This window comes from Chiloscyllium punctatum, chromosome 37 (genome assembly GCF_047496795.1).
Source record: "Chiloscyllium punctatum isolate Juve2018m chromosome 37, sChiPun1.3, whole genome shotgun sequence".
In the NCBI taxonomy this organism is placed as follows: Eukaryota; Metazoa; Chordata; class Chondrichthyes; order Orectolobiformes; family Hemiscylliidae; genus Chiloscyllium; species Chiloscyllium punctatum.
The window spans coordinates 46,626,282-46,641,155 of NC_092775.1; the positions used below are offsets into that span (position 1 = coordinate 46,626,282).

General features: G+C 39.5%; 1 protein-coding gene across 1 annotated transcript in view; it reads left to right on the plus strand.

Moving 5' to 3' along the window:
• The window catches only part of hck (HCK proto-oncogene, Src family tyrosine kinase), a 94,824-nt gene extending 81,599 nt beyond the window's left edge, over window positions 1-13,225 (plus strand). Inside the window, exons 11-13 of the mRNA XM_072556763.1 lie at window positions 5,669-5,822; window positions 11,049-11,180; window positions 11,758-13,225. Of these exons, the coding sequence (XP_072412864.1) occupies window positions 5,669-5,822; window positions 11,049-11,180; window positions 11,758-11,960 (489 nt within the window). The 3' untranslated portion in view covers window positions 11,961-13,225. The remainder of the gene's footprint in view (window positions 1-5,668; window positions 5,823-11,048; window positions 11,181-11,757) is intronic.
• The last annotated feature ends 1,649 nt before the right edge of the window (window positions 13,226-14,874 follow it).

Consider the following 14,874-nt stretch of genomic DNA (forward strand, 5'->3'; position numbering starts at 1 on the left):
TCCACTCACTCTCCACTCACTCTCCGACCTCTTTCCTCATTATCTCCCTTGGTCCCAACACCCCCCCCACCCCACTAATTTAAATCCTCCCTGCCAGTATATTAATCCCCTTCCAATTTAGGTGCAATCCATCCTTCTTTACAGGTCAATTCTACCCCAAAAGCAATTCCAAAAATGTGAATCCTCCTTCCATACACCAGCTCCTCAGCCATGCATTCATCTGCTGTATCCTCCTATTCCTGCTCTCACTAGCTCGTAGCATCGGGAATAATCCAGATATAACTATTCTTGAGGACCTCCTTTTTTAAATTCCTGCCTGACTCTCTGTAATCTCCCTTCAGAGTCTCCACCTTTTCCCTTCCGATGTCATTGGTTCCAATGTGGACAAGGACCTCTTGCTGGCCCCTCTCCCTGTGAGAACATTCTGCACCCTCTCTGAGACATCCTTGATCCTGGCACCAGGGAAGCAACACAACATTCTGATTTTTCGTTGCTGGCTACCGAAACACCTGTCTATACCTCAGACGAGAGAATCCCCTAACACAATTGATCTCTTGGAACCCAACGTACCCCCTCATTGCATTAGAGTCAGTCTCAATACCAGAAACTTGGCTGTTGTACTGTGTACTGTGTTAAAATGAGGACTGCAGATGGTGGAGATCAGAGCTGAAAATGTGTTGCTGGAAAAGCGCAGCAGGTCAGGCAGCATCCAAGGAGCAGGAGAATCAATGATTTCAGGCATGAGCCCTTCCTGAAGACCAGCTCATGCCTGAAATGTCGATTCGCCTGCTCCTTGGATGCTGCCTGACCTGCGCTTTTCCAGCAACACATTTTAAGCTCTGTTGTGCAATGTTCCCCTAAGATTCCATTTCTCCTCCTTCTCTTTCCCCCCCCCCCCCCCCCCCCCCACCACTACATTTTCCAAAACAGCATTCTTGTTTGAAATAGGTATAGCCACAAAAGACTCCTGCACTAGCTGCCTACCTCTCTTACCTTTCCTGGAATTAACCTATCTCTGTGACTGTATCTGAGACGTTCCCCCTTCCTATAACTGCCATCCATCACATACTGTTGTTGTAAATTCCTCATTGCTTCTAACTGTCTCTCCAACTGATCCATTCGATCTGATAAGATTTGCAGCCAACAGCATTTATGGCCGATATAATCTACTGTAATCCTTAACTCTCTTTAAACTCCCATCTGACAAGAAGCACATTTCACTCTACTACTAAAGGCCTTTTTTTTTTTTTTGCTGCTTCACAATCTACAGACCCAGAAAATAACACTGTCTTATTCCTCTACAAACACTGCCCCAGGTTAAATTAATAGTTATGGCTTATGTTTTAAGTTTAATCAAGAGACATATCTCCAAAAACACATAATCAAGAAAGAACCCACTCTACTCACTACTATAGACTTTCAGTAGGTCACACTTAAAACAACAATAGTTATCTACTTCTGTGCTGTGAACTTCACCCAACAGTTCCTCCAAGATCAGTTGTGAGTTTCACTGTTAATTTCCCCAGATGCATTCTGATGTCCAGTGATCCATGCATTCAAACAGCAAAGGCAGTGTAAGTTTTTCTTTCTCTCCCCTGCACTGACCTCACCATGTGCTTCCTTTGTCTGTTCTTCTCCCTTTTAAAACTGTTGTTGTTTTAACTTTTTATTTCCAAAGTTCCAAAACAATGCAACAGCATATGAAACAGTAATTGCTGCTCCTGGAAATCCCCTCCAGCACCTAAAATACCTCCACAAAGGAGCAGCTGTTACAGCCAGAATATTTTTGGTAGTCAAGAGACTTCATTGCCCCATGTTTGACCTGACGACATGGAATCTAGCTGCCAGTGACATCCCTCCAAACTAGGCATCATGCTACTAACAGATCTCGTGGGTTTGTTCTACCAGAGGGGCAGGGCATATCCCAGGATGGTGTTGATGCTGTCTGGGTCATTTGCCTGCTTTTTCATTTACTCCTGTTGAGTTTTTACTGGAGTTAGACTGGCAGCCATTTACTGTGGCTATCAGTGGGAACATGCATTAGAAGAGGAACATGTGCAAAACTGTTGTGTTAGTGATAACTCTGTCACACAACCACATCTCTGACCGTTTTTAAAATATTTGAAAATATCTCAAAAAAATATTTCATGAGTTATTTTAGTGTTCTGAACATGAAAAGCTTTAAATTTTAGTGCCTTGTAGAACAAGTAAATTCCTGGTAGCCTGTTTCAAATAGAATGTGAATAAGGTACAGGCAAAAAGAGGTTCATTTTTGGATTTGTTGAATATGTTTGTCAGTGGTTAGCACTGCTGCCTCGCAGCACCAGGAACCTGGGTTTGATTCCACCCTCTGGCGACTATATGAAGTTTGTGCATTCTTCTCTGCATCTGTGTGGATTTGCTCTGGGTGCTCTGGTTCCCTTACACAGTCCAAAGATGTGCCAGTTAGGTGGATTGCATGTGCTAAATTGCCCAAAGTATCCGTGAATGTGTAGGCTAAGTGGATTAGCCATAAGAAATGCAAGGTTACAGGGATAAATAGGAGGATGGGTCTGAGTGGGATGCTCTTTGGAGGACTGGTGTTTAGCTCGATAGGCGAATGGCCTGTTTCCACATTGTATAGATTCAATGATTGTAAGGCTATATGCAGAAGTTTCAAATGTGTAACATGTATTGCTAAAACAAAGTGAGATAGAGTGGAGCTCCACCAACTGGACGAATGTTGAATAGACACTTGTGACCACCAAATCCCTTGTATCATGCACTGAGATGACCATCTGGACTGTTTGCAAGGTACTGCTAGTTCATGAAATCACTTTGGGGAATACTAGGTGGACTTTAGAAATGTTCTTCCTTACTATGAGGCCTCCTGCACTGGGAGCACATGTTGGCAATCTCTGAGAAGGATTCGGTGCTCCAGCAGAGTTTTTATTTTCCAACTGGGAGAGAATAATCAGCAGCAAACACCAGCAGAGAGAGAGAGATGCTGTCAACCAATTAGTTAATGTCAAACCAGGCCTGCAACATTCTTTCAGCTTTTGGTTTTAGTGGTTCCTGATCATGTGACATAACTTGCATTGTCACTGTTACTCCACTTTAAGTAATATTAATCAAAGAAAATAATGAAATTCTTTATTTAAAGGTGAAATATTGGTAAGGATTCCTTTAGTTTGAATGAAAACTTTGTACATTTTACGGACCCGAAACCATTGGGGCTTTCCTAATTTGAGAGGACGAAAGGGAATCTAAGATTTCTTCTTGAGATCAAGCAGAACAATGTGCATGATGGGCAACTGGTAGTGGTTTGTGGAATGCTGTTTAATTGTTTTAATTATAAGCAAACTGCATCCAAAGCTGGACTGTGCTTCATTGCAACATGTCACAGTTGCCACAAAAGGTTAATGAGACTTGTATATTGTATGCATCTGCATAAAGGAGATGAGCTATTTTCAGACTGAGGGGAGGAGAAGCAGAGGCACAGTGAAGGAAAGAGGGGACAAAGCAAAGACCATGGAAGGAAGCACAGGAAACTGAAAAGATAGAAAACCGCATTGACATGAGAACAGTAGTAGGCCATTCAGCCCCTAGAGTCATGGCTTACCTATGGCCTAACTTCATATATCTTTGTCCCTTATCCCTTAATTGCTTTGATTAACAAAAATTACCTATCGCCAATTTAAAATTAGCAACTGATCCAGCATCCACTGCCATTTATGGAAGGGAGTTCCAAACATCTACCACCCTTTGTGTAGATGTACTACTTAGCATCACTCCTGAATGGTCTGGCCCCCTTATCTGGCATCCCCAACCAGCGAAAAACAGTTGTTTTTATCTACCTTGTCTGTTCCTGTTAATATGTTGAATACTTAAATCAGAAAAACCCATAACACTCAATGCTAAAGAGACCTAATGTGTAGAAGTTCTCCTATCTATAAATAGCAATAGAGAGAAGGAAAATGAGATCTATGTAAAGATAGAAAGGAGAGAAAGAAATTAATTTAGGTATAAGGAAAAAATTGATGAAGAAGAAAAGTGGGAAAAACAACCTGTTTGTCCTTTTTTTATATATACAATAAAACACCAAAAGATTTCGCACTGAACCACATGAGGTGATTAAATGTCTGGTCTGAATAGACAGACATTCTTTATTTTAAATACAGAAGTACCAAGGCAGAGGGGTCTCCGGAGATAATTCCAGAGCATTGTGTCTGAGCAAGCATGAGTGATGCATGAATGGTGCAACAAGTTAGAAAGCAACAAGAGGTTTTGAGGTCCAATTTCCATGGATGCAAAACAAGAGGTTGATGGGAGAGCATTGGAACAGTCAGGACTAGAGGTAACAAAGGTGTAGACTTGAATGATACATAGAAATCTCAAGGAATATAAAACAGAGCTAAGCTTAGCATAAATGTGACAAGAAAGATCAGCACAGACACGCTGAGGGAAAACTCAAGGAATCTGTGTAGCTGGCAAAGGTTTGTACCAGGAAAATCGAAAGGTTTTGTATGCAGACAGCTCCTTTTGCTGAGGTGACGATAGCTATAGATTGGCTGCTCACTAAACAGAAGCAGGCAGTTTCTAAATAAAGACCCAACTAAGGGCAATTTTTCTGGGCCACTAACATTTTGCCAGCAGCATAACCCCCTCCAACAAATGGAGGGCATCAACATCTTGCAGGTAGCCTCCCTGTGGTAGTCTGGTAGGTGAGGAGCAGGGTCCATGGGAATTGAAGGTAGGGAAGGCATACTGGTTATACAGAGGGGTCCGTCTGCTTAGCTTTTGAAATTTTAATTTAAAACTAGGCAGTAAAGTTGTAGGCTGCCTCAGCAGCACCTATAACCCTCACTTGCATTGGACAAATGGCCAACTGAGAGGTTACCTCTGAGCAAGGAGCTCCGGTGATCTCAATGCCAGCAGCTGCAAGCTCAAGACCGCATGTTATCACAACCTTGGTGTTCAGAAGCATGTTGGGACGACTAGAGATGTCAAGGTGAATGCCGAACGCAGTCATACATTCTGTATCTGTATTGTTGGGAATGGTCTTCCTTAATATAAGGAGGTCATCATACCCCAAAAAAAGACTTAATCGGCATTATTTAAGTTGTCACAGCATTACTAGTTGTGCTCATTCATGGGATTAGAAGAACTTTACTCCTCACTCGCTTAAAGGGAGCCCAATAATAGTCACCTACCATTACTCTTAAATCTCTCAATACCAACTTTGGAAGTAAACACACACACCTTTGTATGCATGTCTTAGCTGATCAATGTAAATTTGTTGAGATGTTTGTTTTTATTTGTAATGATGGGAGTGTTCTATCAGGGGAAAGGTGGAGCCAAAAAGAAAGGCTTGAAGTATACTTTTGAAACCAGCTACATGAGTTAAGGGCAAAGATTTTGTTTTTACTGGTAGCAAATAATGAATGGTCTCTCTCTGCCTCTTCTGCCCAGCAAGATGTCAAAGCTAACCATGTATTGGTGGTGTTGAAAAACTTTGTATAATTTTACTTCCTCACTTTTAAATAGTGAACTTTGAATGTTTAGAGCATTTTCTACAAATCTAGCAATGCACTCTGTAGTCTGTAATTTAAATTTTTATTCTGAAAAATAATAAATCTGTCTACTCAGATTGTGAAATTAATAATCTTGCACTTTATATGATTTTAAGATTGCAGAAGGAATGGCTTACATTGAATCCAAGAACTACATACACCGAGATTTGAGGGCTGCTAACATCCTGGTGTCTCATGCATTGGTTTGCAAGATAGCTGACTTTGGCCTAGCCAGGATAATTGAAGATAATGAATATACAGCCAGAGAAGGTATGTTAAAATATTTAAAATAGGAAATAATTTTTCCTCCTGCCATTTAATGAAACTGCTGGCAACTGCAACAAGCTCCCAGAGGAACTGGGAAGCTATTAATTCTGGTCACGCTGGGCATGTTGTGTTGTGAACGTGTATTTGAAATTCCACATTTCTATTTATTGATACAGTAAATCCTCCGTATCGGCAAAATCATAAAATCACCTATCCATGCCAAAAAAATAAGTAACAACAAGATTAAACAATCATGGGCAACACTCGTGTCCGCAATTTGTAACCTATTTTTAACCACCTTTTTTAAATGAGCAGTGCACTTGCAGATTTCATCATTCGCAGGTGTTCTCAGGGACAGAACCATCACAGATACAGAGAAAGGCCTACTGTAATGCATTTTGTTTTGCTTATTTTGACTAATTAAGCATGTTCTAAAATGGAGTAGCAAGGATTTTCCATTTTTCTGTCCTGAGCCTGCTGCAGTGTTCCACAAAGCTCAACAGACACTGGTGGAAAAACCCTTCATTTTCTACCTAGAAAATCTACAGTCCCACTCTCCACCTGCTCACCCCTGACAGCTGGATATCCCTATATCCCATGTCTCCTTATTTTCTGAATGAGCCAATCATGGGGAACCTTATCAAACACCTTGCTAAAATCAAGTACACTATATCCACTGCTCTACCTTCATCATCAATGTGTTTTGAAACATCCTCAAAGAATTCAATAAGATTTGAGGCATGACATGCCCCTCACAAAACCGTGCTGTGACTATCCCTTTCTTGAACAAGGGAATAACATTTTCCACCCTCCAATCATCTGACACTACTCCAGTGGACAGTGAGGATGCAAAGATTATCGCCAAAGGCGCAGCAATATCTTCCCTTGCTTCCTGTAGTAACTTTTGAGTATATCCCGTCTGGATCAGTGGATCTCCCTATCTTTTTTGATTTTTCAAAATTTTCAGCACATTTTCCTTCTTAACATCAACCTGTTCAAGCATATCAGTTTCACGCTATCTTCAGAAATATCAAGCTCCCTCTCAGTAGTGAATACTGAAACAAAGTATTCATTAAGGACCTCCCCTACCACCTCAGACTCCAGCCTCCAGTTCCCTCCACTATCCCTGATCAGCCCTACCCTCAGACTGACCATCCTCTTGTTCCTCGCAAGTGTAGAATGCTTTAGGGTTTTCCTTAATCCTACCCACTAAAGCTTTTCATGTCTCCTCCTCCTAGTTCTCCTAAGTCCATTCTTAAGTTCCTTCCTGGCTACCTTGTAACCCTCCTAGAACCCTGTCTGATCCTTGCTGCCTCCACCTCAAATAAGCTTCCTTCTTCCTCTTGAATTAGATGTTACACATCTGTTGTCACCCAAGCTTACTTCACCCTACCATCCCTTCCTTGCCTAAATGGCACTAGCCTGTCCAGTACCATCAGCAAGTGCTCCCTAAACAACCTCCACATTTCTTCTGTGCATTTCCCCAAGGACATCCTGTTCCCAATTATAGGTGTCCCAGTTCCTCCATATTTCCCCTCTCTTCTCTTCTCTTGACCCCCCCCAATTAAATACATTCCCACACTGTCCACTCCTATCCCCCTCCATGAGCATAGTAATGGTCAAGGAGCTATGATCACTATCACCGAAATGCTCTCCCACAGAGAGATCTGACACCTGGCATTGTTTGTTGCCAAGCACCAAATCCAATCTACATATTGCATCAGTAACCCTTCCTTCCTGGACACCTGACAAAAATTGCTCCATACAAATTATTTGAACTAAGGAAGTTCCAATCGATATTAAGGAAGTTAAAGTCAACCACGACAACAACCCTGTTACTTCTACACTTTTCCAAAATCTGCCTCCCAATCTGCTCCTCTGTGTCTCTGTTGCTATGGGGGAGTCTGTAGAAAACTCCCAATAAAGTGACTGCTCCTTTCCCGTTTCTGACTTTGCCCATATTGACTCTGTAGACAAACCCTCCTTGATTATCTCCCTTTCTGCAGTTGTTAAACTCTCCCTAATTAGCACTGCCACTCCTCTTCTCCACCCCCTCTCCCCCCCCCCCCCCCCCCCCCCCCACCAACCATCTCTTTTACCTATCACCCTCCTCCCATTCCTTTTGAAACATTGAAACCCTGGAACATCCAACAACCATTCATTTCCCTGTGATATCCAAGTCTCTAATGGCTACAACAACATAGTCCCAAGTATTGATTCATGCTCTGAGTTCATCACCCTTATTCCTGATACTACTTGCATTATAATAGACACTTCAATCCATCACACTAATTGCACCTTTGCCCTATCAAGTGCCTATCCCTCCTCACTCTCTCTGTGCACTGTATTTAGCTGTTCACCACCTACTCTATCATCTGATCTATATTTGTAGTTCCCACACCTCCTGCCAATCTAGTTTAAACCCTCCTGAAGAGCTCTAGCAAACCTGCTGCCCCTCCAGTTTAGGTGCAACCTGTCCTTCTCAGACAGGTCCCACCTTCCCCAGAAGGTATCCCAAAGATCCACATAGCTGAACCCCTCCCTCCTACACCATCCCTGCAGCCACATATTCATCTACACCTGCTCTCTATTCCTAGCCTCACTAACACTTTGCACTGGTAGCAATCCCACGATTACTACTCTGCTTGTTCTGTCTTCTAGCTTCAACTTAACTCTCTCTATATTCTCTTCTGGTCCTCATCCTTTTCCTACCTGTGTCATTGGTACCGATTTGTACCACAACTTCTGGTAGCTCTCCCTCCCCCTTAAGAATCCTATAGACCCGGTCCAAGACATTCCTGACCCTGGCACCTGGGAGGCAACATACCATCCGGGAATCTCATTGATCAGAGAATCACCTGTCAGTTCCTCTCATGACTGAATCCCTTATCATTATTGCTGTTGTATTTTCTCTCTCCTCCAGCTCCCTAACGTGGTTTGTGAGGAGCTGATGTTGGGTGCACGTCTTGCAGGTGGAGTCTGCAGGGCACCAGTGATGACCCTTACCCCTCACATCCTGCAAGAGGAGCATGCAACTGCTCTAGCCTCCATCCCCTCTGCTTGAAATTGCTAAGAGATATTGAATAAATGAAAAGAAAAACTTTACTTACCTATCCTCTATGCACAATCTTTTTGTTTTGGTTAGAGGAGGATTACTGGGAGTCACTACACGTGTAGTCTTTCGGGTTTAGCCACAACCTGAATATAGCAGTTCACATGCAGCAATCCCCATGTCTCTGTCCACTCTTGTTGACCTTTTGCTCCACCTGTTCATGAGGTAAGTCTTTAAGAGGGAAACTTTCCTCCCCAGCTGCCCCCTGGGCCATGCTCTCACCACTTCCACTGATGCAAATACAGTTGGCTCTATTCTTTCCCACAGTTTGGGTAAACACACAGTACTATTAGTAAGGGGCTTCCAGGATTTTAACCCAGTGGCCATAATAACAATGAAATATTCCCAAATCAGGAAGATGTCTGGCTTGGTAGGGAACTTGCTGATGCTGGTGTTCCTATGCATCTGTTGCGTCACTCTTCTAAGTAGAGTTTGTGTTTGGAAGGTGTTGAAGTTTGTATACACAATATATTTATAAATCTTTTTACTGTTAGCTTTGTATTAACTTGAATTGTTTTTCTATACTTTTTGCATTGCTTGTTACATTCTTTGCATCTCTTTGGTTATTTTTGCTCTCTTATACACAGGAAAAATGGAAATTCAGTAGGCTAAGAACTTTTGTTTTAGTATGTCTCTTACCTCTCATGTACCACACGATCACAAGTGGAGCTTTTTGGCCATTTCAGGTTGCATTGCAACTTAATCATTGTTAGCATACTGCCAGAGGAAGTAGTGGATGCAGGTACAATTACAATATTTAAGATATTCTGACAAGTACGTGAATAGGAAAGGTTTGGAGAGATGTGGGCCAAACACCGGCAAGTAAGACTAGTTCAGTTTGGAAACGTGGTCAGCATAGATTAGTTGGACCGAAGGGTCTGTTTCCATGCTGTATGACCCTGACTTTATTAGAAATCTGCAGACAATTCTCTTGAGAGTTTTGTTGTTTCTTACTGATCCTTAGTCATATTCAAAGTATTTCCTTCATGTTTCAATTCTTACTTAAAATCTCCTCTCTCTTCACCCAAGTATTTGTCCATTTTAATATAGTCAACAGTAATTCCCAGCTGCTAGTTTGGAAATGTACTAGATACCTACATTATTTTTAAAAAATTTCCCTAAGATCTGTTTGTCTTGCCACATGTATTGAAAGTAGATGACAAACTATTTATAGTAGCACATGGCATACACAGTGGTATTTAATGCTATTATAATAGCTTCCACAGTTGGCTTTTTTAAAACTTTTTTTTTGCCATACGACTGAGATTAGCTTCAAGCTTCTTGTTTTGAACTGTTTTCTGTTTAATGTATAGTTATCTTTAATCTACCTATGTTTACTTTTTCCTAATGTGTCTTTGTTCAACATTCCTATTATGTTCATTTAATTTTGTACACTGGTTTACAGAACTGAAATCTAACTCCTGACTCTAACTTTGTAAATGCCCACTGCTTTAGATCTAGATGAGGCTGTTGCTGTCTAAACATTTTGAAGTGTATAGAATGCCTTGTTCAATGCCTACGACATCCTCTGGGTTATATCCTATATATTTATGCTACTAATGAGCTATGAATGAAGTGATTTAATATTAAACAGCATAAATCTGTAATAGCTTTTGTATAAAAGCATAACATTTCTAAACATATTTCTGTTTTACCATTAAACATTTGCAATTATAATCCCAAGACATATTTGCAGAGCTCATTGTTTCTTTAACCTTGGCATCATCCACTCATTTTAGAAACCCAGCAAGGACAAAAATAGTAAGCAATGGGAATGCAGACATCTTTCCCACCTTTTTGTTTCGAAACCAAAATTTAATCAGGCATTTAGTACTGAAATTATAAAGCAGAATAATGTATTAAAATTTTGTTTTGAAAATACCATAATACTTCCCACTAATTTATAGGCTTCATTTCCACTGTGAAATTATGTTTTAGCTATCTCGCAAAAAGTGTGTATTTTTATTTTTGTATTTATTAATTAAAATATTATATAAAGTAGTAAGACTTCCGGTCTGATGGGTCTTGCTCAAGCTAATACAGATTGGTGAACCTATACCCTCAATGGATTTCATGGTTCTGAAGTTTAATTTGGCTTTTATAATCTCTATTTTCAGGTGCCAAATTTCCGATTAAATGGACGGCGCCAGAAGCTATCAATTTTGGATCATTTACAATCAAATCTGATGTGTGGTCCTTTGGAATTCTGCTCATGGAAACCATCACATATGGTCGGACCCCTTACCCAGGTCTGTAAAGAACAGTCAAGTTTTTCCAGCACAACTGCAGTTCAGTTATATAAACGTTTCTTCCCCTTTGCACTTGCATTACTTATTGAAGATGGCACTTAATGCAACAATAGAGTTGGCTCACTTCATGCTGATGCTGCAGTTATTGTACAAATGCAGTCTGAAGCTGAATTCAGAATGTCAACTGAAGCAGTGGCACGAGGAATATACTGCAGGAGGACATCATGATTCACTTCATTTCAGTGAATTTGTGCACTAAGCCATAATTTGCATTATGTTCAGCATTTGTTCTTACAAAAATAGTAAAATGTTGATGAAACTTGGAGGGTAAATGTATTGTTGTACATCTAATAGTTAACTTACACTCTACCTGTTAGTCAGACATCCAGTCATATATTCTAATCACTTAATTATTAATGTTTATTTAGTGCATTTTTTTCAGTCCTTTCAAATACTTTTGCAAATTTGAATTTAAGAATGTTAAATTGATGGTGGTGGGCGGATATGGCAATAATGAGCATACCAGTACATCTCTTTCAAAAAAAGGAAGCTTACAATTGCATTTCTGATTTTTAAGGAATGTCAAACCCAGATGTGATACGTTCATTAGAACATGGATATCGGATGCCCCGTCCAGATGTGTGTCCAACAGAGCTCTATGACATCATGATGAAATGCTGGAAGAACAAAGCAGAAGAGCGTCCAACATTTGAATACTTACAAAGTGTGCTAGAAGACTTTTTTACAGCAACGGAGAGCCAGTACCAGCAGCAGCCATAACAAAGTGCCAAATATATAGGGACGATTTGCAGGAGGAGAAGAGTAATTAAGGCAACAATTTTAAATCTAACTGTTTAAGACCTGCACTTGCAGTTTTTTTGCACCTTGTCCAATAAAAATAATTTTCAACATTCTTGATCGTAAATAACTGTTTTTCATGCTATGTATTTTCAGTAAGTCTTTAAAAATGTGAGCAATTCTTCTGCACAAGATATTAAATGTTCATCAGTCCTTAAATGACTGAATAATGTTTTTTTTCTGGAACAATGTTTAAAGTAATATTGGTAATGTATTTTCATTGACCTCACAGTTTATCTTTTTTTAATTGTGCACTGTTTTTATACTGAAAGTAGCACTCAGTAGAGCCTTGTCATTACAACCTTTTTTTTTCCCCTTTTTTTTTACAGCAATGTTATGTTTACATGCTACACAAATCGAAGTTGATTTGAATTGTTTCAATCCCGGACGGGCTGTTATGACACAGGTTTCCCAAAGCACAAATAGTTCATATAAAGGGAGCAGTTTTAGGAAATATGTTAATATATTTGTACCGTGTCTCAAAATAACTTGATACATTGATCCTAGCACTTGCAAAGAGGGGAAGCAACAAAGTTCTTCAATAGTATTTTCAAAGACTAAATGCTATTAAGGTGACCATTATCAATTAAACGGAGTATCCTATTTCATATTAACTAATAGAATCCTTGGCTAGTCTTGCTTTGAACTGAGTGAGCAATGTGTGGAGTTGTACCCTCTGATCTTTCATTCCTTTTTAAAGGGCTCATTTGTTGTTGAAAGTCAAAGTTGACTTAGTCAGAGTTAGCAAAAATGTAAACAAACTCACATGACCACTTCTTTGTGAATTCTCCACTGTTGATTTTCCAGGGTAATTGGGAAAAAAGCAGATTCATGAGGAATGATAAACTGTTGAGGCAAAATCTTAAAACTAATTCAAATCTCTGAAATCAAAGCTAAACCCATTATTTTCATTGATCTCTTTTATTCTTGGAATATTTTGTTTAAAGTTTTTTAATCAAGTGTGAAAATAATTTATAATGTGTGTGCTGGATTAGTAAGTTTCATTGGCCAAAGTCTATAAGTCTTCAATAATGAACTGGAGTTTGAAGATTTATAAAGGATGCATCATTTCTCTCTGGATTGAAATGGTTTCAGAATTAAAGTACTGTGTGACTTCTGAAATGTTGTCATTCATAGTGTATATTTGTATTAATGCTTGAGGTGTGAAATAAAGTGCCTTAATCTTACTAGTTCTGAAATTTGTCAGACTACATCTGTGAAATTGACGGTGATTCAACAAGTTGACTTATCAAACATACTGATTTAACATTTGTCTTTATAAATTATACAGCAATTTTCTGAGTAAATTTTAATCTGCAAGTTTTCTAACAATTGTTAATGGCAGACAGAATAACCAATGTGTATCTTTCCATTGTCCTCCTGTCTTTGCACATAAGCAATGCTTTCGCAACCAAGCACTCCCATCAGATCAAATGCTGAACAACTTGGGAATTCAGAACTGGATATGCATAATTTCCTAAAACATGCTCCCAATCTAGGAGTAGCAGATCATAGAATCACCTTTCCAGTGCATCAAGGAAGTCTGAACTTCCCTGCCCTGTTCTTGGCATTATACACTTATTTGCAGATAGTTTTAATAGGCATTAAAAGAAAACATCTGTAAGAATGTGTTGAGTCTTCACTTTGAGTCTATTCAATTCATTTTAGATATCTAACTTTATTTAAATGTCTCTAAGGCTGAAACTAATTAGTTCCCCTTCTTTTAAAGATGTCAAATATTGAATGAGAAATGTCCTCATTTCAGACAAAATGTGTGGTATACATTGATCAAAGTCACTTATCTACATTTACAGATTATTGGCTGCTTCAATCCATAGGATCAACAGACTGCATGAATTGAAGGATGCTGCTACCATTCCTCCCTTCTACATTAGGTCTAAGGGCATACTTGATCTAAACTCTTAGAGGAACAACTGTTAGTGTGTCTTAACAAAATGGTTCTATCTTTTGCAAGATGTAGAGAAGTTGCATTAGTTTGTTAGATACTGTTACTAAGACTGAGGAGACCTGTGGATATTGGTCTACTAGATGCTATCTCTTGGCTAGAAGCCAGAATGTGACCACAGACTGAGTGAAGCATTTTCTCAGTTCCATTACAATACTCAGCAGATCTACTTTGGTATAATGTGTACAGTTTCTGTAACATTCCAACACTTGAACTATCTGAAACTAACTTGAGATTCTGAAGAGGTTGTGACAATTTTCTACATTGTAAATCAAAGAAGGAATAATTTTTTAATGAGAATTTTGAAATAGCTGTTCAGAGAAATGCATAGCTCTTTTCAACTCCTACGCTTCGAGTTGCAGAAGGAAATGGTAAATCTCCAATGATTATAACAGCTGCATTTCAGAGCTGCAGCCTTGAATCTTGTGCATGTTGTGCTTTGTAATCTGTGATTTGGTTTTGCTCAACCATCCCTAAAATTAGTGGAGCCACATGTCATTTTCAATTAAGTGCTACAATAAAGCTTTTCATCCCCAATAAATGGAACACTCCATATAATACCCGCCCATGCCACCACTTCCCTCCAAAAAAAATAGTCCAATCTCAGTAGAGGAGATGTACCACCACTATGTAAAGCATTCAGCTTCAGTACCAATTTCTGATCTGTAATTAGTTACATTATCTTAGTCTGAGTGATAATCGGGACACTGCAATTGACCATTAGATTGAAGGGGGGGACAATCATAGCATTTCTGTTCCTGATTACTGTCAATGATACCCTACTCCCTGTTGGAAATTTTAAGGGCATCAAATGGAGGATAGATTAAGACAAATATTTGGTGACACCGTGAGTAAATATTCTACTTCTGC